At 37.6% G+C, this 24,422-nt stretch overlaps 1 protein-coding gene across 3 annotated transcripts in view; it reads left to right on the top strand.

The window, feature by feature from the left end:
- The window catches only part of STIM2 (stromal interaction molecule 2), a 150,710-nt gene that overhangs the window by 40,760 nt on the left and 85,528 nt on the right, over positions 1-24,422 (top strand). For all 3 annotated transcript variants that reach the window (XM_040486239.1, XM_040486248.1, XM_040486256.1), the window contains exon 2: positions 21,307-21,437. In XM_040486239.1, the coding sequence (XP_040342173.1) occupies positions 21,307-21,437 (131 nt within the window). The remainder of the gene's footprint in view (positions 1-21,306; positions 21,438-24,422) is intronic.

Raw genomic sequence — 24,422 nt, 5'->3', positions numbered from 1 at the left:
GCCTGACGCGGGGCTCGAACTCCCGGACCGCGAGATCGTGACCTGGCTGAAGTCGGACGCTTAACCGACTGCGCCACCCAGGCGCCCCTGAATTTGTGGATTTTTTAAAAAGGTATTTGGTGCTTTTCAATGACATATTCTTTAAAATTTCACTTTTTGTTTGTAGGTGTTTAGACATACAATTGATTTTTGTACATTGAGTTTTTTAATCCAGCAACCTTGCTAAATTCGTTTATTTAAATTTATTTTCAGATTTTATCGTCTGTAGATGGCAGTTTTTTTATTTTGCTTTTCAAGTCTTTATAACTTTCATTTCTTTTTCTTTCCTTACTGTAGTAGTATATAGCACTCCAGTACTGTTTTATTTTATTATTATTATTTTTTTTAAATTTTTTTTTCAACATTTATTTTTGGAACAGAGAGAGACAGAGCATGAACGGAGGAGGGGCAGAGAGAGAGGGAGACACAGAATCAGAAACAGGCTCCAGTCTCCGAGCCATCAGCCCAGAGCCCGACGCGGGGCTCGAACTCACGGACCGCGAGATCGTGACCTGGCTGAAGTCGGACGCTTAACCGACTGTGCCACCCAGGCGCCCCTCCAGTACTGTTTTAATAGAAGTGGGATAATGCAACCCTTCTCCTGTTCTTTACCTTAGAGGCAATGCTTCAATATCTCTCTATTAAGATTGTAGTTTGTTAATAGGTTTTTTATCAGATTAAGGATATTTCCATATATCCCTACACATTTTATCATGCATTAATGTCCAATTTTATGGAATGCTTTTCTGCATCTTTCCCATGATCATTTGAGTTTTCTACTTTTAATCTGTTAATGCGAATTACGTTATTTGATTTTCTAATGTTAAATGGGTTTCCATTCCTGGAATGGATGTATTATTATCCTTTTTGTAGGTTATGGAATTTAATTTGCTAATATTTTCTGATTTTTACATTTATGTTCACAAGTGAGGCTGGCTTTATAATTTTCATTTTCCAGTACTGTTTTCTTGGTTTTGGTACTAATGTACCAAATAAAACAAGTTTAGGAGAAGTTTCTTCTTTCTGTTCTCTGTAAGAGTCTGTTTTAAGAATGGAATTCATTTTTCTTAATTATTTCTAGAACCTATTCATAAAACCATTGGGGCTTGGAACTTTCTTTGTGGAGAAGATTCCCAGGTGGTTTAATTTTTAGTTCTTTGAAGAATACGAGGGGAAAGTAGAATCTTCCTGTGGTAAGAAGCTAGTAGTTACAAGTGAAAAATTCAGTTGTTTATTAATATTTTTTACTGACTGTTTTAAGTGGTTATGTCTCCAGTTTTTGCGGTATAGCCTGTATACTTTCTATTTGTAAATTATACTTATTTTTGAATGTTACTACATTTTAAAAAGTAGGTTGTCTACTATATTTCGTTAATACAGTTTAGATTTGTGTTTTAAGCTTCTGAAATTTGTAAGATTTCTGAATAACGAATCTTTAAGGACTCTTTAGAGAACTTTCAGCCAGATATCTAAGTTCTGCTGGCTCTGCCAGTTACAGTCTTGAGTCTGTCTATTACTTTCTGGGCCTCACATCCCTCATTGATAAAAAGAATAGCCACTTCACGTAGTTTTCAGAGGATATACTGAGAAGTGCCTTATAAACCGTAAACTGTGTAAGTGAAAGGTTTTAAAGATAGTGAATATAGGTGAAGTGTTTAAAGAAAGAGAGTTGAAAGAATCTTTGAGATTTAAGTCTCTCCATTTTATTGGAAGTAGAAGCTGCAAGTTTATGTGGAGAGCTGAATGCGCAGCCCAGGCTTCCTGTTTCTCAAATCGCTGAGCTGTTTCTCTTTTGCTTTCCTGCAAATTAAATACTAGGTACTTGAGAGAAACTTTGACTTCTCTAGGTACATAATTGAGTGTATTATTCCTAAGAGGTTGGGTAGAAAAGCATGTGACATTAGGGAGAAAAAGGAATTTTAAGACTTTAGTTTCTTAAGTTACCCGTAATTAAAAGTGCTGTCAAAGTAGTGATTGTTATTCCCCCCTCCTCCCCCCCGAATTTAGACAAAGAGAGCCTTGTTATACTTTTCAGGGATTAAAATTCATCTAATACAGTAAGAAGTGGTTGCCACATAACTCTGTACTTGAAATTCCATTGAAATTTTACTTTAAAAACCATTGCTTCAGTGTAATTTTAGTAAGACCGTGCCTTATATTTAACATGAAAACTTTCAAACTAATTGTGTTTTGCAAAAGGTGCCTCCTTAAAATCTAACTTGTCTACTTGATTCCTTAGTCTCTCCAAATACAGGCTCAAAAAAATTATTTCCTTTAAATCCTTAAGTTGATACTAATAATGAGAAGGTTTCTTATTATTTGAGCTTTGAAGATTCAATATGTTACATAGTATTTGCAGGAGGGGACTTCTTTCCTCCCTCCTTCTCCCCGTGGCAGCCTGTTAGAGATGCCGGCCACAGGGCCCTCCTTCCCTCCAGCCCTGCTCCCCCTTCCCCTTTTCCTCCATAAGGTGCAGCATTCACTTGGTGCCCCTTACCCCCATTTCTGCTGTCTGCTCTCATTTAAGAATTTCCTCTTCTTTTCCTTCCCTTATTACCCTTCCTCTCCCAGAGAGTCTGTTTTGGTGAAATGGGGCGACACTAGGGACGTATTAAAGGGAGGAGCCCAGGTTTGCTGAGGCACTTTTAAAATCCCAGACATCATTATAGAAAGTATGTGTCTCCTATTTTAAATGAGTTCTTAAAAATTTTACTTAAGTCATTTTGATCACTTTTTTTTTTTTTTTTGAGCTAATACCATCAGATTCTAGATTTGTCAATAGTTACTATGAATAAAAAGTTTCTGGGAACTGAGGCTGTGTTCTTTTAGTTCAAATAGTAATTTCTGTGAGATTCATTATGCATTTATATCAAATTATAATTTTGTTGTCTTAAAGTTGAAGGTCAAATTTTTATTTATTTATTTATTTATTTATTTTTATTTTTTATTTTTTCAATATATGAAGTTTATTGTCAAATTGGTTTCCATACAACACCCAGTGCTCTCCTAAAAGGTGCCCTCCTCAATACCCATCACCCACCCTCCCCTCCCTCCCACCCCCCATCAACCCTCAGTTCTCAGTTTTTAAGAGTCTCTTATGCTTTGGCTTTCTCCCACTCTAACCTCCTTTTTTTTTTTTTTTCCCTCCCCCATGGTTTCTGTTACGTTTCTCAGGATCCACATAAGAGTGAAAAGCTATGGTATCTGTCTTTGAAGGTCAAATTTAATGTTCAGTTGTTATAGGCTTGTGACTTTTTTCCCCTGAAAAACAAGACATTTTCTTTAAGTAAAACTCATTATATATATCCTCATCACAAAGGTAGAACTTAAACCTGACACACAGGAGGTTTAGTTCCTTTATACGTTAGTTTCTTTTTAGGTTTAGCGGATGTTAGCTTCACTACAGTTGTATAGGTTTTTTAGAACTGCGAATTATTATTTATATTTTTTCATTGCTCATCATAGGAATTCATGAGGGTGATGTTTTATGCTAGTTTTGCAGTCCTGGAAGCCAAGGACCAAAAGCGTTGAGAGGTTTGCTAAAGATTACGTAGTTAATAAATAGTGGAACTGAGATGTGAGCTCAGGTCTGACTAGAGAGTTGGTGGTTGTGTGATTATTTAGGGATAACGCTGGTTGATAGGTAGAGTTACTTGCTATTAAAATAGTTATGCATAAAATGCTGTTAAGAGTGGAGAATTGGGATTATCTGTTAGGAAGATCCAGAAGGCTTTACAGAGAGGATGGATCCTGGTGAAGTGGATTCTTCAGGGATCAGATTATGCCTTGATTTCATGCTGTGAAGACTGGGCTTTATCCTGTGGAGGACCTTGAGGTCCTGAAGGATTTCAGCAGGAGGGGTGATTTGATTAGCTTCATATTTACAGATGTAGCTCTCACTCATTTCTTTTCCCTGTCAAAAACAGAGCAAAAAGTCTGTATTTAGAAGACTGACCCAGTGGTGATCTTAAAGAACTTTGCTCTCCTTACAAGTACAGCTGCATTTAGGATAGAGATCACATCTTTTAGTGACAAAATGGTTTCTTTAGATGGAATCTAAATTTATGCCTGGATTATGGTAATATAAGTAAGATTTTTCAGTATAGGATCTACCCAGTGACATCATTTCAGGAAGCAAAGCTGGTATTACTTAAAATGATCACCATTTTATGAATGACTTCTTTCATTGCATTCTAGATCATTCAAAATCATTTCTTAGAAATGTCTGATCGAGTTCTGTAGGCAGAAAGAATGCAACGATTGTCAGTCTTTTTGACAACATGTCCTCATTGGCCAATTTCTATCTATTTGATGCCACCCTGCCTCATGTTTTTCTTCCTATATCCTGAGGTGGAAGAGAGCCGTTGCAGTGTCCAATCTGTCCTGTGGTAGGTGGAGTTTTCTTGGATTATCTGTAAGAACAGTCTTCCTGTTGTTAATGAGGCCAAATAAATAAATAAAAGAGCTTGTAATGATATGAGTTTAGTTTTTAGTATTTAGTCATTCAGAAATTGACTTTGTATAGATGTATCTTCTCTAAAATTACAAAATACAAAAGAAAATTGTAGTTACCTTCATGTTTGAAAATGAATAAGACCTTTTTGTGTTGATGACATCTCTACTTAATGGGGGCTATATACCATGGTGGAAAGAGTGGAGAGTTCTACGTATTAGTAAAATTTACTTTGTAATATTTTTGCAGTCTGCCTCTTTCCATATCACCTCATTAGTATAGCCTTAGTTTAGACCTCATTGCTTGCGATAAAATTACTTGCTTCCCTGCCTCCAGTCTGCTGTCATTAAATCTACATTTTGCAGCTACATGCAGGCGTATTCTGTACACAACACAAATCTGACACTATCCCACCCATGTCTCCATGAATGGAGCTCTAATAAGTTCTTAGCTCTAATAAGTTCTGCTAAATGCTTGGAGTTGTGATATAACTATAGAGGCTCCTTGAACATTTAATTTCCGTGAAGTCTTGCTAGCTTAATACTTTTACACACATAATGCCCCTTCCCCCCCAAAACATAGGTGTTTGATTTTTGTAAAATATTTTAGTGGATTTATTTCTTAATATGCTTCAAGTACCATTTTACTTATTTTTTTACTTACCTTTTTTTACCTTACATTTTTACTTTACCTTACATTTTTACTTACCTTTAATTAGTATTTATTAAAATTTAATAAAATACTGAATTTATTTCTTCATATGCTTCAAGTACCATTTTATTTATTTACTTAATTACTTTTAGCATTTATTAAAAAGATATAGGTAGATGTTAATTGACGGAGGGATATAAAATTTTGAAAAGATAGAAGATAGGACATCTAACTGATAGTAAATAAGAAATTGGCACAGATCTCTGTCAACTATGTTCATAATTTTGAAGGCCAAATTTCACTGAGGCTTGTAGAGAGTGCTAAGAATAATGAAAGGCATTTTGGAATGTTTTGTTTGGAGAGAAAACAAGGCAGCAAGTTGTTTCTGATCCTGTAATGATAATAGATGACTATACAAAGTCAAACTCTTCACTGCCCATTGGATTCTCTCTTTTGTTAGGAAAATAATTGATCAAAAATGATAGATTCAAGTTATTGAAAGAGAATAGTAGGATGAGAAAGGAGCTAATTGTTCTCAGTGGCCAGGCTATTTCCTTCTAGGGTTTAAAAACAACTAATTATTGGGGCGCCTGGGTGGCTCAGTCGGTTAAGTGTCTAAGTGTCTGACTGGCTCAGGTCATGATCTCGCAGTCTGTGAGTTCGCGACCCACATTGGGGCTTTGTGCTAACAGCTCAAGGCTTGGAGCCTGCTTCGGATTCTGTGTCTCCCTCTCTCTGCCCCTCCCCCGCTTGTGTGCTCGTGTGTGTGTGTGTGTGTGTGTGTGTGTGTGTGCTCTTTCTCTCTCTCTCTCTCCCTCCCTCCCTCCCTCCCTCCCTCTCTCTCTCTCTCTCTCTCTCTCAAGTAAATAAACATTAAAAAAAAGACAATTATCTTATTTTCATGATCTCTGAGCTGTCATGGAGACTATGAATGGTATGTAAAGGCTGACAGTTTTATTTTTTAAACATTTTTTAAAGGTATAATTGGCATATAATAAATGGTTCCTATTTAAAGTGTACAATTTGGTAATTGTTAACATATGTATACATGCATAAAACCATCACCGCAGTCAAGGTATGAACATAACCAACATCCTCCACGGTTTCCTCATACCCCATGGAAGAGGAAACTGAGAACCAGCAGCAAGTGAGGAAGACAACAAGAATATTAGGTTGTCCTGGAAACTGAATAAAGGAGAGAATGTGCAGATGATTACGGATAGGCCAAGTAACAGGGACATGTGAATTAACCATTGGATTTAGATTTAGTAAGGTAGAAATTACTTGTGATTTTGACCAGGGTAGTTTTGGTGGAATCGTGAGAGCTGAAGCCTGATTGGAGTGTATCTTAAGACAGAAAGGGAGGAGAGAAATTGGAGATACTAAGTTAGTAATGTTTTCAAGGAGATTTTCTACAAAGGGAAGCAAAGAAATGGGGTAGTAAGGCAGTGGAGTTGAGAATGCCCCCCCCCCCCCGCTTTTATTTTTTTTTAAAGGAGGAAGAAAACCAATGTTTGTTTATATTCTGATGGATGGCAGTGATTCATTGAAAGCAAAATGTTAAGTGTGTGAATTTCTGAAGTAGTGTAGTGCTCTTGAAGGGCCAAATGGGGCGAAATTTGGTTCATGAATGTAGGGATTGGCATTATATAGAAACTTGGATAATTCATCAGTGACTACAGGCTGGAGACTCAGTTTGAGTTGTAGACATTGGGAGGTAGTTCATTGCGCTATGCGAGTTCATGGAAGTTCTGAGTGCTTCATGTAATTTTTTTTTTCTTTTGGTGAAGTATTTTCTTTTGTGAATGAGAATAGGGAGTAGAGACATCACGGGTGAGGATCAAGAAGGTGTGAAATAGGATAGAAGTGTGAACTGAGTTAAGGGTGCAGTGGAGGTCGTGGTTATAGATTTAAGGCATCATGATCAGCCATGTTTAGATGTACAGGTGTAGATACAGAGTAAGTGGAGAACTAGGTTTTGACCAGGGCTATGGCTTTGTTAACCAAGTGTCATGAAAGGAGAGATGAGTCATGAACTTGAGTGTGTTTTCAGGAGAGTGATTATAGTAAGTGATTATAGATTTAGCTATGAAAGAAGGAGAGAAAAGACATTAAAGGGTGAAGGACAGTAGTCTCTGCAAGAGATGATGGTGACTTTGAATGGGGCAGAGTCTGGATAATGTTTTAAAGGTAGAACCAACAGATTTTCTGTGGTTGGTTATTATGTGTGTGAGGGTTGTAATCAAGGAATGACCTTAGAGTTTTTGGTCCTGAGCAGTTTCAAGATCTGAATTGTTGTCAGCTGAAGTGCTTGGTACTTTATCACATTCAGTGGTTTGGCTGTATTTTGTTGATTTGACTGTTGTGTATAAAAAGAAAATTTTCTAATGTAATTAAGCTAGGCAAATATAAATGTAAATCAGCTTAATCCATGACCACTCATTCAGTTTCCATATTGATTCACTCATTCAGTAAGCCTTTGAGTGCTTGCTATGTTCCACGTGGTGTTCTAGGTGATGGGAATGTGAACAAGACACGTAATTAAATCAACTATTTATATTAGTTTTAGTTCAAATTGAGAAATGAAAGTTTGGAAAATTTATGAAATAAAAGGAATTACTATGTCTTAGATGAAAATTTATATTATCTTTGTATTGAATTGCTAAGTATCTGGCTACGTTGACTATATTTATTTAGGCCAGTTTTACATCTTTAATACTCTTCTTCTGGGAACTTACATTATCATGCCGTTAATTTTTAGGTCACTTATTTAAAATAACTTAAGGTATTAATATCCTAAAAAATATAAAAGTAAGTTTCAGGGTTAATAAATTGAAATTTATTTTACAGTTTGTGGACTGCATGAGAAAATCTTTACTGGCACCAGATATCTTGTTTGGAGCAGAAATGGTATTTTTCAAGTTGATAGCCTGAGCAGTTTCCAAAATGTAAATCTACCCTAAGTGGAAGAAATTATACTATTTTTTAAACATTTACTTATTATTTTTGAGAGAGAGAGAGAGAACGTGTGAACGAGCTAGGGAGGGGCAGAGGGAGAGAAGGAGACACAGAATCTGAAGCAGGCTCCAGGCTCTGAACTGTCAGCACAGAGCCCGACACGGGTCGCAAACCCACAGACCACAAGATCATGGCCTGAGCCGAAGTCTGATGCTTAACCAACTGAGCCACCCAGGTACCTCACAAATTATACTATTTTTAAGAATATGCAGAAAACATTCTTGGGGGTAATTCTTTTAGTTGAGTCATGTGCGCCCTGAGTTTTGGACAGTGGCAGAGTTGTTGGAGAAAGTGTATATACTTTACTAAGAGACAATTCTCTGAATAGGAAGGTCAATATTTGTGTGCATATATTTTGATATATTGATTAAATAATTTAATTACTTTCAGTATTATCTTCAATAAAATCTGTGTTTAGAGAGAACACCTAAAAGTTTATTTGTTGGTGACAGCACATCATTACTACTGAAGAGCCAAAGTAAACACAGAGAAAAGAGGTTCCCTGGGAACTGTTTATGTCTGCCATACTGGTTATGAACAGTGTTGCCTACATATGAGGGATCTTCAGTAACGTCTCTGTAACTCTGAACTTACTCCCTTCTACTTACATATTTCAAAGCAAAACAGATGCTGGAATTATATGGTACAAAAAATCATGTGAGAAGGATAGATAGAGAAGACTCTATTGGAGACTGAAATTAATTGATGATCTTTAGAATTAGGCGTCGGTTCTCTCATAAACTAATAAACAGATGCTTTTGCCTGATTCTGCTTTTTGCAGGAGGCCCTTTATAGGCTCCTAACAAATGCTTATATCTCTAGTTTCTCACTGCTGCTTTTGGATGTCTTTTTTTTTTTTTTTTTTTTTTTTAGCTTTGGATGTCTTTAAGAGGCTGTTTTGTCCATGAATATCTTAGCATTAGAAAATGATCAGTGAAATTCTTAGGGTACACATAAGCAGTGAGTGAAATGAAAAGTATGGAGTATGGACATCTGACATGAAGGAACAAAGGAAACAGACATTGACAAACACAAATAAAAACATTTTTTTCTGATAAAATTGACATCCCTTGATGTTGGCCTTTTTGACTGAATTATTCCTGAGTTAGATACAGGTGTAGATTAGATGATACAGATGTCGATATATCTCTCCAGGGCTTTTTAGATACCAGTTCTGCTTTCTTTGCTAGTTCATACTTAAGATGTTACCATGTACTCAACTGTTTTAGGGATTCTTTGCACTGACATGCTTAATCTCCGTCGTTCGTCCATATAGAACCAAGGGTTCTCATGAATATTACCCCCAACTCTAAATGGATATGTGTTGCAGGAAAACAGTGAATCAGCTGAACCAGATGAATATAAATTTAAAATGCAGACTGTCTCTTGGTGACCTGTCTCAATCTCCGTTTGCTTACTGTAAAAATATAGATAGTAATAATTATGTTTCATTATTTAAAAAAAATTTTTTTTAACGTTTTATTATTGAGAGACAGAGAGACACAGAGCATGAGCAGGGGAGGGGCAGAGAGAGGGGGAGACCCAGAATCTGAAGCAGGCTCCAGGCTCTGAGCTGTCAGCGCAGAGCCTGACGTGGGGCTCGAACTCACAAACTGTGAGATCATGACCTGAGCCGAAGTCAGTTGCTCAACCAACTGAGCCACCCAGGCGCCCCTGTGTTTCATTATTAATGTAAAAATTAGAACTAATGTGTTAAAAGAAATTACAGCAGAATCTGGTATATGCTCAATATTTAGTAGCAAATAAAAATTAAGAAAACCTCAGGGAAAAAAGAGGCTTAAAAAATTCTGGGAAGATATATATATATATATATATATTTTAATTCAGAGACACCTTTCTAATATTTTCTGCTGTGATGTTTTAATTACCAAGAAGGATTTATAATGTATAGTTGTGTAACTATACATTATTACTTAGGAGCCCTGTGTGTTGGAATCTGAATTTGCAAACCTTTAATGTGTGGATGGTTTTATGAAACTTCTCCTTCCCAAACAAAACAAAACCAGTGTCTGTTTCTCCATAAGATAAAGGGTTGGCTGGTTGTTTCTTTCTATGCCGTATGTATATAGGCAGTTCCCAACTTAGAAATGTTTGATTTACAAACATCCCGAACATCAAGCCTCTGGCTGTGGGTTCATTTCTCTCCTGCGACTACCATGAGAAGTGCACATATGCCTCTCACTCTTTCATTGAATGAAGGATAACTTTGTAAATCTTTCTTCCATTACTGTGGAACAGTACATGGATGGGGATTTACCCATTTTTGTTGCTGAAGCTAAATTGGTAGGGCATTGGATTCTGCTTCCCAGTTGGAAATGTACATTTGTTTTCACTTAGAAACAGTAAGAGCTTTCTAAAATAATTGTTTGAACAAATTAATCCTATAAATACATAGCAAAAACTTATACTTAAATGAGTGTTTTCCATTTTCAATATAATAATCTTTGGAGATTATATACTTGTAGTAAGTAATGCTCTTAATGAATCTGCTTTTAGAATTCCTGTTTTGTAATTTGCTTTCAGAATATTCTTTTTGGGTATTTTTAAAAATACGAAGTCTTTTTTTTTTTTTTTTTAACGGATTGTGGGAGATGAGGAAAAATAAAGTTCTTTTGAATTTCAACAAAATAGTTAACCAATTCTTTGATCTTGGGCATATTGCTTTGCAAATGAGAATTTGGTTTATTCATCATGCAAATGAGGATTTGGTTTATTCATCATGAAAAGAAGAAGCGAGGTTCATCCCAGTATAGCAGGGCTGTTGAGAGAAGTTGAATTAGATAACCAGGTAAAGCACCTGGCGTGTAAGTTACCCCCAAAATGCTCTATTCCCTCTTTATTTTCTCTCCTTGTGTTTTAGGGTATATTTGGTTTTGGAGTCAACCAAAAGATATTTAGAGTTAAGCCTAATTTAGAAAAATGCTGTTTTTGGTATCTGTTAAGGTAATAGTAATATCATAGAAAGACTAGACTTAGGTTGCAGGAGACTTAGTGTTGAGTTCCTCCTGTGCCATTTATTAGCTAATTCCTTCATCTTTCTGGATGATAGTAGTAGGTATCTACTGAGTTCCAAATACGTGCCACCCTCTGTGTTAGGTGCTTTATCTGCAGACGTCTCATTTAATTCTAACATCAGCTTTGCCAAGTTGCTATCTCTTATGCCCATTCTACAGATGAGGAAGTTAAGGCAGAGAAGTTAAATAACTTTCCTGAGGTTATACAGTAAGTGGCAGGATGAGAATGAATTAAAAGTTCTTCTTTTCCTTTTACAGACTCCTCAACCTTCCTTTCTGTAAAATTGGGATGCTAATTTTATTTTTCGAGATTGTTGTTAAGGTCTTGCACTGTGGGAGAAGTGAGATGGTGTCATGCTCTCAGGTCAGTACCAGGCAGTAACAACAGTGCTCTTCTCATTTCCTGAGTGTTGATACAGGTAGGATGGCATTAATGACCTGTGTTCTCTATAGCTTGCATTTGGTTGCAGCTTTTTTTCTTCTTTATTGTGGTAAAACACACATAATGTAAAATTTACCATTTAAACCATTTTAAGTACATGATTCAGTGTCATTAAGTACATTCACAGTGTTCTGGTTGTCACTTTGAGTTACCACATTCTTCCCTCCAAAACAACCCAAAATAAATATAAGCATAGTTATTGCCCTATTCTGTACATGTAACGTTGCTAATTGAAATGTTAGTGTTTATAGTATCCTGGGAAACCAGGAGTAAATAAATCAGTGTACCTGTGTACTTTTATTTTTTTTTGCACCTAGTCAACATTATTTTCCCACATATGACAGATGCAGCAATGTTATAAACATATATTACTGCTTTCTAGGAACTTAAATATAAAACACAATGGAAATATACAACTGTCAGTGAATACAGAGATAAATACAGCTGCATAAATACTCTTTCTCGTTTATTTAAATACATTGAAGGAATGTATTGGTTACCATGAATATAAATGTAGATTTTTTTTGGATGAGGGATGTGGTGGTAAATGAGTTTCATATTAAGATAGTTTCAAGGCAGAGGCATTATCTTCTGTCTCCTATCTTTAGAGAGGCTGTTTTGAGAAGATTAGCAGGAACTGTTTGAGGTGGCAAGGACAAGATGCATTTTATGGGTGGGGGAATAAGTGGAAGTCAAATAATCAGAAGATGGTAAATTGAAAAATGTTCCTGGAAAGCAGGAAGGGATCTCAGTAACTGAGTTTTTATCAGATGGTCTACTTAAAACATTTGGAAGGTTTAGTTGAACTGGACAGTTTTTTTAAGGGAAATTTTTAGCCTAACAACCAGGGGAAACTTCTTTCTTTTTATAAGAGTAGAGTCTAATTAATAGGTACTTTCTATACAAAGTCAGTGATTAAAGAGATTCAGAACTCCAAGAGGCAGTCGTCAGTCAGGAGGGATTTAAAGTAAAGAAAGGCCCTTTATTTTCTGTTCAGTGTGACACGTAGGGCATAATTAGGTACCTCTGCAGTGGTTTCTCAGCCCTCTATTGGTAGGGTTTGTTTCCTTTAACTGATGAACTTTAATTGAGTAAATATGAGAGACTCTAGAGCCTTCCACCTGCAGTTTTAGAGCATCTGGGTATAGCACTGTGTATACCAGTTGCAACTTTTTCTTTCTCATTTGTTCTGGCATGTAATCTGTTCTTAATAAATATGAACATATTTTAAATACCTACTATATGCCAGAAAATATAGTAGATAATGGGTTGAAACTCATTTCTCCCTAAAAAAGTATACAGTGGCCTTTATTACCATTATTAGCTTTTTTGAGAAACATCCATTAATCTTACTGTATGCGAGGTAAGCATACAGTATGTTAGACACTGGGCATATAAGGGGCATAAGACAGACTCTGCCCTAAACAGGATATCAGAGAAGACATTACTTACTTTTGAGTTTGAATCATATCTTTGGTTTATTGAAAAATGACACCAAAGAATTATCTCTGAAGACTTTAGAGAACATTTATTCTCAAAATATTTGGATTGTAATATTTGATTTGGTAAATGCTTGAACTATTAATGGAGGTGCTAAATACAGTCAGTATTTATTTAAAGAATTTCTCTCAGTGGCGTTAATTAAGAAAAGCCTAATCATGAGACTCGTAAATAGTTGCCCATATGGTAAGCCAAGTCTTGGCGGTATATGATGTTGCACATTGTTAAAGGGCTACCGTCATTGGTTTGTGACTAAGAGCTGGCCAGCTCCCCTTCTTGGTTTTTCTGTGTGAAATTTGCTGACCTTAAAGGTATTATGGGCGGGAAACTAGCTCTAAAGACTGGATTTACTTTCTCAGTTTTAGTTCTTTCTTTTTAAAAAATTTTTTCTTGTTTTATTTTTTTTTTTTTTGAGAGAAGGAGAGAGAGAGAGAGAGAGAGAGAGAGAGAGCACGCGCGCGCTTGTGTGTGCAAGCATCCACAAGCGGGGAAGGGGCAGAGAGAGGGAGAGAGGAAAAGAAGCAGGCTCTGACCTGACTTGGAGCTTGAACTCATGAACCCTGAGATCATGACCTGAGCTGAAATCAAGAGTTGCATACTCAACTGACTGAGTCACCCAGGTGTCCCAGCTTCAGTTATTATTATTATTATTATTTTTGATTTTTAAAATGTTTATTTTTGAGAGAGTGAGACAGAGCATGAGTGGGAGACGGGTAGAGGGAGAGAGGGAGACACAGAATCTGAAACAGGCTGTAGGCTCTGATCTGTCAGCACAGAGCCCGACACGGGGTGTGACCTTGGGAACAGCAAGATCATGACTGAAGTCAGCTGCTTAACCGACTGAGCTACCCGGGTGTCCCAGCTTCAGTTATTTCTTAAGCTCTTGTTTTCTTAGGTTTCTGAACTGTATTCCCTGTATATATCAGTTGAATGGGATGGTGGAATATAGAATGTGGAGTGAATATTTATTCCTCTTAAATATTGAAGGGTGAATGGAAACCCATTTAACACATTTTGTAACTCCATGTTGTTTGGTCTGGCTCAGCCTTTTTTTTTTAACCTAGACTTTTAGGCCTGAAATGACAATCATATTTGTCTTCTTTCTTGAGTACATTCAGTTGTCACTTCAGTATAACCTTTTCTTTCTGTCTTCACTGCCATGATTGTGGCTTGTATTTTGTTACTTCCTGCCTGGACTATTAGAACAGACACGAGTTGGTAAAAGCACGTAAACTAAAGCGATAGTTTCTTCTCTAGATTAAAATAAAACTGACTGTATGGGAAAGCATATTTTGAACTTGAAAGCATTACACAAAATATAAATTGTAATTTCTCTGTTACAGTTCTTGTGTCACAGTCCTACTTAAAAATCATCAGTGACTTCTTTAGATGCCTCTTTCAGAGAGATTCATTGTCCTTCACTGACTGATAGCTCCAGGTTATTGTTCCAGATTCATATCCTGCTGCTGCCAGTGTTTTCTTCCTCTCTGGCGAGACTGTTGGCATAGCTGGGGACTCTGCTGTTCTGTGGTGTGTGGGACTGGCCTGTGCATTCTCGTTGTTTAACATCCTTAGCCTCTACCCCTCCACTGGATGACTGTACCAGCAGAGTGGAGAGAGGTGAGTGGGAGGGGGGAGGGCAGGGCACTGAGTGGCACTCTCGGTTGAGAACCAGTCTGTTAGCCAGACTACTCCTTGTGAGTTCCAGAACCCATCTTTTTTCTGTTTGAGTTTTTTTTTTTTTTCTTTTCTTTTTTCTGACCCCACGTATTAAAATCCACTTTCTCTGAGCCTCCTGGGTGGCTCAGTCGGTTAAGCATCCGACATCAGCTCAGGTCATGATCTCACGGTTCGTGAGTTCAAGCCCCACGTTGGGCTCTGTGCTGACAGCTCAGAGCCTGGAGCCTGTTTCAGATTCTGTGTCTCCCTCTCTCTGCCCCTCCCCTGCTTGCACTCTGTCTCTCTCTCAAAAATGAATGAACATTGGGGCGCCTGGGTGGCGCAGTCGGTTAAGCGTCCAACTTCAGCCAGGTCACGATCTGCGGTCCGTGAGTTTGAGCCCCGCGTCGGGCTCTGGGCTGATGGCTCGGAGCCTGGAGCCTGTTTCCGATTCTGTGTCTCCCTCTCTCTCTGCCCCTCCCCCGTTCATGCTCTGTCTCTCTCTGTCCCCAAAATAAATAAAAAACGTTGAAAAAAAAATTAAAAAAAAAAAAGAATGAACATTAAATAAATAAAATCTAATTTTTCTTTCCTAATGCCACTAAAAATGTGATTGCTTGCATGTAAAAGTCAGACATCAGTATTTATTAGGTGTAGTAATATATAGTAATAACCTACATATTTTATATATATATATATTAGTAATAATATACAGAAAGTAAAAGTGGCTTAGTCTTTTACCCCATGTAGTTTTATCTTAACTGCCAAGAGTATAAAAGCCTTAGAGAAGACCATCTTTAATATTTTAAAGTTCTCCTCAATTTTTTTGCATAATTTGTTCTGTATTTTGTTTAATAAATATTTAAACAGTAATATTTGACAATGAACAAATAAACTTTATACTTTAGGTTCTAGGGAGCCATTGAATGGTTTTAACTGGAAGAGTAAGGTTAATAAATTTCTACTAACTTAGGTAGATTTAACATTGTTATAAAGAGGTAAGGAGTTTTGTCGTCATTTTCTGCATCATAGTATTCTTACCTGCCATGTAATTTCTAGAAAAGTTGTTCTCTTCCAAACATTTATATTGAAAAACCAATTAGGCTAGTGATTCAGTACACAGATATTTTTTGAGCACTTGCTGTGAGCAGGCACTGTTCTAGGCACTCTGGAAAGAGCAGCGATCAAAACAAAAGCCTGTAATCTCATGTTGACATTACAGTGGGGGAGTTGGGCAGTAAGCAAATACATAAATAGATACTGTAGTGCCCTGCAGTAAAGTGCTGTGAAGAATAATAGGGCAAGCAGAGAGAGCCTAAAGGCCAAGGCTGTTTTGGAGAGGGAAATAAGATGGCCTTTGAGGAGAAACAGTTGAGTTGGAATGAAGGCAGTTACCTGAGCCTGCGTGGATTTGGAAGAAAACCCTGCAGGCCAAGGAACTAAGTGGGAGCTTTCAGTGAGTAATGTATTAATATTATTTTCTTTTCTTTTCACTTTAGAATAATCCCTTCGTAATCTGTCCCTCACTGATATTGTCAGTCTTTTCTCACAGTTTTCCAATTAAATGGGAACAATAGGGGTGCCTGGGTGGCTCAGTCAGTTAAGCAGTTAAGCCTCTGATTCTTGATCTCTGCTCAGGTCAGTATCTCATGGTTTGTGGGATTGAGCCCTGCATGGGGCTCTGTGCTGACTGCAGGGAGCCTGCTTGAGATTCTGTCTGTCTCGCTCTGCCCCTCCCCTGCTTGTTCTCTCTCTCTCTCTCTCTCTCTCTCTCTCTCTCTCTCTCTCTGTCAAAATAAAATAAACTGAAAAAAATCAGAACAGTAGTGCTTACTTTCTAGGCAAACTGAAATGTATAATAGGCAATTTACAGATAGTTGTATATGATAGGTATTCTGTAATTAGTAGTTATTGTTATCATTATGTTGTTAGTATAATAGCTATTAGCACATTATGTTCTTGCCTATACGTGTCTTCCTAGAGAACATTTGCTCGTCTTTTAAGAATAAATGTAAATATCACTTCTCCTTGAGTTTTTTCTTGCTATTCATGTAGACGGAACTACTCCTTTAGTTTTGCCACCATTATATATTTACTACATGTCTGCCATTGTACTTGCCATATTGAACTTTGTTTACTTGCTCTACTTTTTGTATACCGGGCTTCTAACCTAGTGTCTGACATCTATACATTTTCTAGATAGAGTATTCAGAAATTCATTTATTTGCCTTGTAATACTTACGTATAAGTAAATTGTTCAACAAATGTATCAGTCACTGTGGTAATAATAAACTTACTATCAAGGTTTGTTCAAGGGGAGTGTGGCTTGAAGACATTATTAAAAGGAAAGGTAATGTAGGAAGTATAGGTATGTATTCTAGATTATCAACATCATGCAGTAGTGTCCCTTCTGTGGGACACATTTATGCTTCTTGGTGTTCTTAGCTCCTTGGGTCCTGGTAATATTTGTGGTAGCAATACTTTATTCTCTGATGTTGGTGACACTGTGACCCATTTACATTCATTATACTGATGCTGGAACGTGGATTGGAGTCTTGAAGACTTCATTTGAATCCTAGCTCTGCCACTTCTAGGGATGTGATCTTGAGCAAGATACTCATGAGTGCCATTTCCTCATCTGAAAATGGAGATAATATGTGTCCCCCACAGGGTTGTAGAGATTATGCATATAAAGCAGTATTGGTTTCTGGAATGTAGTAGATGTTTCTTAGGTGAAATCATTTTACTTCATTAGACTTTGTTTCTGCAGAAATCATACTGAGGATTTGTTTGGCTTTGAGTAGAGGAAAACAAGTTGGAATTTTAACAGTGGTGTTGGTTGGTTGCTGACTTCGGTTAAGTTTTATTTTCTTTCGGCTGATTTCTTTTTCTTCAGCAGAAATTGCTGTTCTTGATCCCGAGAAAAGAAAGCACTGCTCACTGTATAGTGCTAGAAAGGTTTATGACACCATATTGCATTTAATACGAAGTGGGGGCACGGAGCAGAGGAAATCTGTCCTAGTTGTCACACGGGTGTCCGGCACCAAGCACTAGGCTGGCACCTTCCAGGCACTCCATATCATGTCTCGGCGAACAACTGAATTCTGTTTAGGTATCTGAGAAACACGTTTCTGGCTGTGGAATACAGGAATGTGCTGGTGCATTTGGGGTAGCTAAGGCGAGGTCAGTGAGGCAAAGGAGAGCCATTTTGGCGTTTCAGCAGCTGTCTTTGAAACCATTCTCCCAGATTTATTATATGCACAGATCTTTTGTAACAGTTTGTATATTTGAAAAAGAAATTTAGGTCAGCCAATTTGGGTTAAAATGATCACTTGTGCTGAATTGACCTAGAAGGGATACAGTTGAGAAAGAAATGGAACGGACTTTAGAACAGGTAATGGGGCTCAGAATTCACAACTGTTCTAAGTCAGATTTCTAGTCCTTAAGTCACCGTACCAAAGGGAAATACAGTTTTATGTGGGGAAATGGATCACCCTTGCCTTATCCTCAACTCCTGTCTTTCCTTTCCTTCTGCAGTTCTAACTTGGCAAAACGCCAAATCCTAGAGCAGTCTTCGTCATTTACCTCCTCCATTCTTTGGAGGCCTGAGGTGCTGCGTGCTGCTAGGATTACAGTAGCACTTCCTGACCGCTGTGCCTCCCAGTCTTGCCTCCAGTCTATTTTCCACTATCACCAGAACGATCTTTCTATAATGCATCTGATTGTGTTCGGCTTCTCCTTGAAAGTCCTGTATGGGCTTCTCATAATTTTCAGGATGAAAATCCAAATTCCTTAATGTGGGGAAAACCACCCTTAGTCTTAGAGATCTGGCCCCTTCCTTCTAATTTCTTACTGATCTCTTTTCTTCTTTCCATATATTCTCTGTACTCCAGACATATTAACCAGTGGCATTTCTCTGAACGTTCAACATTTTTCTCATGACACTGAACGTATGATGTTTCTTTTTCCACGCATGCTTTTCTCTATTTCCCAAGGTCATCAATTATAGGTCATATAAAACCCCCAGGGTTGCCTCTAGAAAACATCTGACTTTTCTCTCCCGGTCTGGATTGGTGCTCTTTCTCCATGGCTCTCATAGCACTCTACACGTAGTGTTTTCAGTGGTCCCTAACTTAAAATATTGTTGTGGTCCACATGCCTCCTTTATCACTAGACTGTTTCCTCATGCCTGTCACTGGTTTGCACAGCATAAAAGCCTAGAAGTTTGTGATTTAGTTAGTGTATGAAGTAACAATTTATCAGAGACACAAAATTGCTAAACTAAGCCCTGGGTATTATGAATGTGAGAAACAGAAGACGTTTTCCTGCCTTGGTCATAAGCTCAATTGTATAGACAAAAGGATCCGTGTAAGCAGTAAGAGATTAATAAAGTACAACATTAACGAGGACTTAGGTTGAATAATATGAGAATAAAATATAATCAGGTTTAAAATCCCTTGGCATTTCATATCTGCTCTTTATTTTTCTCCTCAGTACTTACCCACTGCTAGCTGCTAGCATGCTCTACCTTTTACTTCTTTATCTTGTTATGCTCATCTCCTCCACTATGCTGTAGTTTCATGAGGAATTTTTTTTTTTTTTTTTTACAGAGAAAGCCAGAGAGTGTGAGTGTGCACTGGGGAGGGGCAGAGGGAGGGGGAGTGAGAGAATCTTAAGCAGGCCCCCCACCACCCAGGCCCCCTCATGAGGAATTTTTATCTCTCTTTTCACTATGGTATTTCCAATGCCTGACATATGGTAGATGCTTAAGAGATATTTGTTGAATGGTTGGAATGGTGTTCAGAGAAGGAAGTAATCGCTGGAAGATAGTATAGATATTTATGAAAGACTTCCTGGAGAAGTTACATCCTGCAACAGACCTTGAAAGATAAGGTTTATTAGATAAGTAAAAAAAAAAAAAAATCAATTTTATTTTTATGTGAAATTTTTTCAGATCATATGTTTCTCCTAATTTTCTTTAAAGCTTTATATGGTTTTCAGAGCCCTCATTATTCACTCCTTTTAGAGTTTGACAGGGTTGACCACAAACCCTGTTTAGTCAGTAAGTGATGCCAACCCTTTTATACTATTTGCAGTAACTGTGTATGTTTATTATGGACGCAATAACACATTGTATTCAGATCTTCTTTATTCTCTATGTTATGGTATCTGGGAGCTTTTGCTTCATAGCCAGTCAAAATAAGTACAAATGAGTTTGAATTTGTAGGCGTATTAGGGCTCTGGTTGTTTCATGAATTAGGGGTCATAACTGACCATTGTTCCTGTAAGTTCTTAGATTTTAGCAAATCTTGATCAGAGTTTTAAATACGTATACACACATATGTCACAACGTTTATCATTGCATTTTCCCTTTTTACAGTTTCCTTTTCTGTTTCTTTCTCTTCCAAGACTAAATTAAAATTAGCTTTTGAATTAAAACTATTAAAAATGTTAACTCACCAAAATGAGTTATAACTGGAACATGTAGGTAATATAGGTTTGCGTTATTCTTTTACCAAAAAAATTTATTCATTGATTTCCAGTACTGGCTTTGTGCAGTGTTTTTTCCTAAGTACAGAATTAGATCATTTCTTAGGCCATTATAGCTACAGTAGATTTAGTAAGCATCTAGACTACTTTATTTTAGAGGTGTGGTAACTAAGACACAAGCACAAGTGATTTGTCCAAAATCAGACTGTTAATTTGTAACAGGGCCAGAATGATAAACTAGATTTTTAGCTGTTGTTGAGAAAACCAAACTGTGGCTAACCCTTCTATTATGCTAGTAACTACTTTATTTAAAAAAAAAATGTTTTTAATGTTTATTTATTTGAAAAAAAATTTTTAACGTCTTATTTATTTTTGAGAGACAGAGCATGCGTGGGGGAGGGGCTGAGAGAGGGGAGACACAGACTCTGAAGCAGGCTCCAGGCTCTGAGCTGTCAGCACAGAGCCTGGACTGGGGCTGGAACCCACAAACTGCGAGATCATGACCTGAGCCATGAACTCTTTGATTCTTAAATAGAAAAGTGAAAAAAAAAGTTTCTAAGTATCATGTGCCTATCCTATATATATCCTTTTCTTGTATTCTCTGATATTTTCCTAGGATTCACATTTTAATTGAAGTGGATTATTCGAAAATAGCCCCTTGTATTCTGTGCTTTTTAGGTTCCTTTTTTTAAGAAAGGAGCTCTGTTTTGGGGGCGAAATAATTAGTAAATATAGTAGGTTGGATAAGAAGAAAATGGCTAAAGATGTGGAAGCAGTTAGACAACCTGAAGTCAGGACTGGAGTTACTCCTGGTTGTAGTTGCCTAGTAGCCATTAAATTCAGTTACTTATTTTTAGTCTGTTGTGTTCCTGTATTATACTTTCGATGACTTTGCTGGACTTTTTAAAATCTGTTGGTTTGACTTAGTCTGATATTTGATGTTGTTTTTCTTGTCACTTGTATGCCTGTAGCCTGTGTTTTGGCATGGCAAGTCATAACTGCCCTTTGTTCTGTTGCAGATCCCTGCCTGTCACTGAGTCCGCCATGTTTCACAGAAGATGATCGATTCAGCCTGGAAGCTCTTCAGACAATCCATAAACAAATGGATGATGACAAAGATGGTGGCATTGAAGTAGACGAAAGTGATGAAGTAGGTGGAAAACTTTGCTTGGTGTTCTCTTAAATTTTCCCGTTGTTCCTCAGGTGACTCAGCTCCATCTTTAACATCTTCAGTTTTTCTCTTTGCATTTTAATTTATATGTTTTTCCTTTGTTCTTTTCTCCCCACGCCTATAGAAGTCATCCCAGTTTAATAAGAATCCTCACGTTCTTGCATTTCTCAAGCATAAATCTGTTTTGACAGTATCAGTTATCTGTTGCTGCTTTACACACCACCACAAAACTTGGTGGCTTCAGGTGACAACAGTTTATCATTTTTCCTGATTCTCTGGGTTGATTGTGCTCAGCTGGGTGTTTTCGCTGTTCCCTTAGGTATGGGTTGAGGTCACTGGTGGTTGCGTTCAGTTGGGGACTCTGCCAGGGCTGGAATTATGACCTCTTAGTCTTCACAGTCTGTCTCCATGTGGTCTCTCATCGTTCAGAATCTAGCTCAGGCTTCCTTACAGCATGGCAGCTGGCTTCCAGGGGGCAGTGATCGGAGAGAGCCAAGTTCCCATGTGAAAGTGCTTATCATGCCCCTGCTTGCCAGTGCCTGTTAATATCAAATTGGCTTAAAGCAAGTTATTTGGCTAAGCTCATAGTCTGTGTAGGAGAGGATTATACAAGGGCATGAATGCCGGGAGTTGTGGTTTATTGGGGGTCACCAGTATAATGGTCTGCTGTACCTGCTGTGTGTGTAAATCATGTTTCATTTCTTAAGCATTCTCATCTTCCCCCCAGCGTACCTCCAGTGTCCCTCTTAGTTTCTCCATGGAAGTTGTTTTCTTCACTTGGCTGTAGTCTTAGTCTAGCCAAATCCCCTGGTCATTTTCAGGCCTCTTCCTTTGTTATGTTTGTCATGGTTGAGTTGCTTCTCTTTTGGTTCATAGGATACTAAATTACATTATCGTCTAATGTTACGTAACAGTGACATTCTCTAATCCCATTGTTATCTAATAGTAACATTCTCTTCAGATTAATTCTTGATCTGCCGTATAAAACATTTGTCCTGCAGATGCACATCCTTTTTTAGGCTCTACTGGACTCCCCTATCTCTAAGCCAGGCCACCTTCCTGACCGGCGTATATTGCTTTCTGTCTGACATCTTTTGAGTGTTCTTACTTCTGCTTTCAAGTTAGTTTGTCTGAAACAAAATCTCAGCTCTCCTCTTTGAAATCCCTCACTGTTCAGTGGCACCTCTATACCTACTTCTCCTCAGTTCTAATTCTTCTGAGTCAGGGTTGGCAGACTTTTTGTTGTAAAGGCCCAAATTATGGGTTGAAATGTGTCCCCCGCACCCCCCAAAAAAGGACATATTTTGAATTCCTAACTTCTGGTTCCTCAGAATGTTACCTTATTTGTAAGTAGAGTCATTTCAGATGTACTTAGTTAGGCTAAGGATATACTGGACTTGTGTGGGCCCTAATCCAGTATGACTGGTATCCGTGTAAGAGAGGAGAAGCACCATGCAATGGGGAGACACTTGCAATGGGGAGAAGATGACCCTGTGACAATGGAGGCAGAGGCGGGAGTTACAGTGCTGCAAGTCAGGGAATGACAAGGATTGCTGACGACATCAGAAGCTAAGAGGAAGGCATGGAAAAGAGTTCTCTGTTTCTACAGAGCTCAGTTTCCTCAGTGGTCAGGTGGGTGGGACTGAAAGTTCCAGCCCTCTAATCACCTGGTCTTTTGCTGACCTGCCCCGTCCTGAGATGATCTAGAGGCCCCATTCTAAGTCATCTTTTAGCATGAACTCAGGTGTGATCAAAAGGGGCAAAATACTCTCCTATCGCTCAGGAAATTCCTGTGCCAGGAACCAAGGACAAAGGCCAAATATATTTCTTACTACATCACAATTACAGAAACATTTAAGTCTGAAAAGAATAGCAAAAATGCACATTTTTTTAAGTCATTAAAAGTGCCATCAGAGGGAGATCTGTTAAAGTTGTGTATAATATATAGACAGAGAGGTATTAAGTAAGCTTATGCAGGTATTTGACAGCCTATTTAAATGTATCTGATTGCATAATAGTTCCTCGAATTACAAGTTATTTTAATCTTTTTAACCTCATCGTCAGATATTAAATGCTCAAATGTGTGAAGTGTTATTATCGCCATGCGAAACAAAGTAAGCATGTGTGGCTATATAACTTGTACCTCAGGGAGACTCGTCTTGAGTCATTCCAGTTTCAGTGGAGTTCCAAACATTTTGTAATAAAAGTTAGAACTAAAAACCTTTTGTTAAAATTTAAAATTTATGTTAAAAGAACTTAAGAATTCTGTGGGTATGACAGGTGCTTTGATGTTTAGAAACAGAAGATGCTATCCTTGGCTCTGCATTTCTTCTAATATTAATATTTAAAAGCAAATAAAGTATGCCTTTATGTTTCATCAGTACCGTACAGAATCTAGGAATCCACTGCCCAGTGTGTAGCTACTGGCTACATTGGGCTGTCGAGCACCTAAAATTGACCTGTGTTAAAAGTGTAAAATGCACTTCAGATTTTGAATATGAGAAAAATCGTGTAAAATATTTGAACTTTAAAATATCGATTACCTGTTGGGAATGATAATATTACGGACATAGTGGATGTAAGATATAAAACTAATTTCATGTGTTTCTTTTTACTTTTTTAATGTGACTTCTGGAAAAGTTAACACCACTTACTTAGATCAAATTAATTTGTATTGCACAGCTCTGATCTAGAGACTGGCATGTTGTAGACTTTAAGGAATGAGTTGTTAATTCTGTGGCCCCTGGACTATTTGGTGCCTTCTGTTCAGAATAGCTACATCTTGATTTGTATTTCTCGTAAGTGTCTGTGTTTTAAAGAAGTAAATGGTAATACCGTTATGGGTTTCGAGCAGTCATCATTCAAAAACTTAATGAGTTTAATAGAAAATCTTTTTTTCTTTAAGTTTATTCATTTATTTTTGAGAGAGAGACAGAGAGAGTATATGGGGGTGAGGGGAGCAGA

This window comes from Herpailurus yagouaroundi, unplaced genomic scaffold (genome assembly GCF_014898765.1).
Source record: "Herpailurus yagouaroundi ecotype Mexico unplaced genomic scaffold, PumYag 28, whole genome shotgun sequence".
In the NCBI taxonomy this organism is placed as follows: domain Eukaryota; kingdom Metazoa; phylum Chordata; class Mammalia; order Carnivora; family Felidae; genus Herpailurus; species Herpailurus yagouaroundi.
The sequence above is the reverse complement of the archived record's forward strand: the minus strand, read 5'-3'. Positions and strand labels throughout refer to the sequence as shown.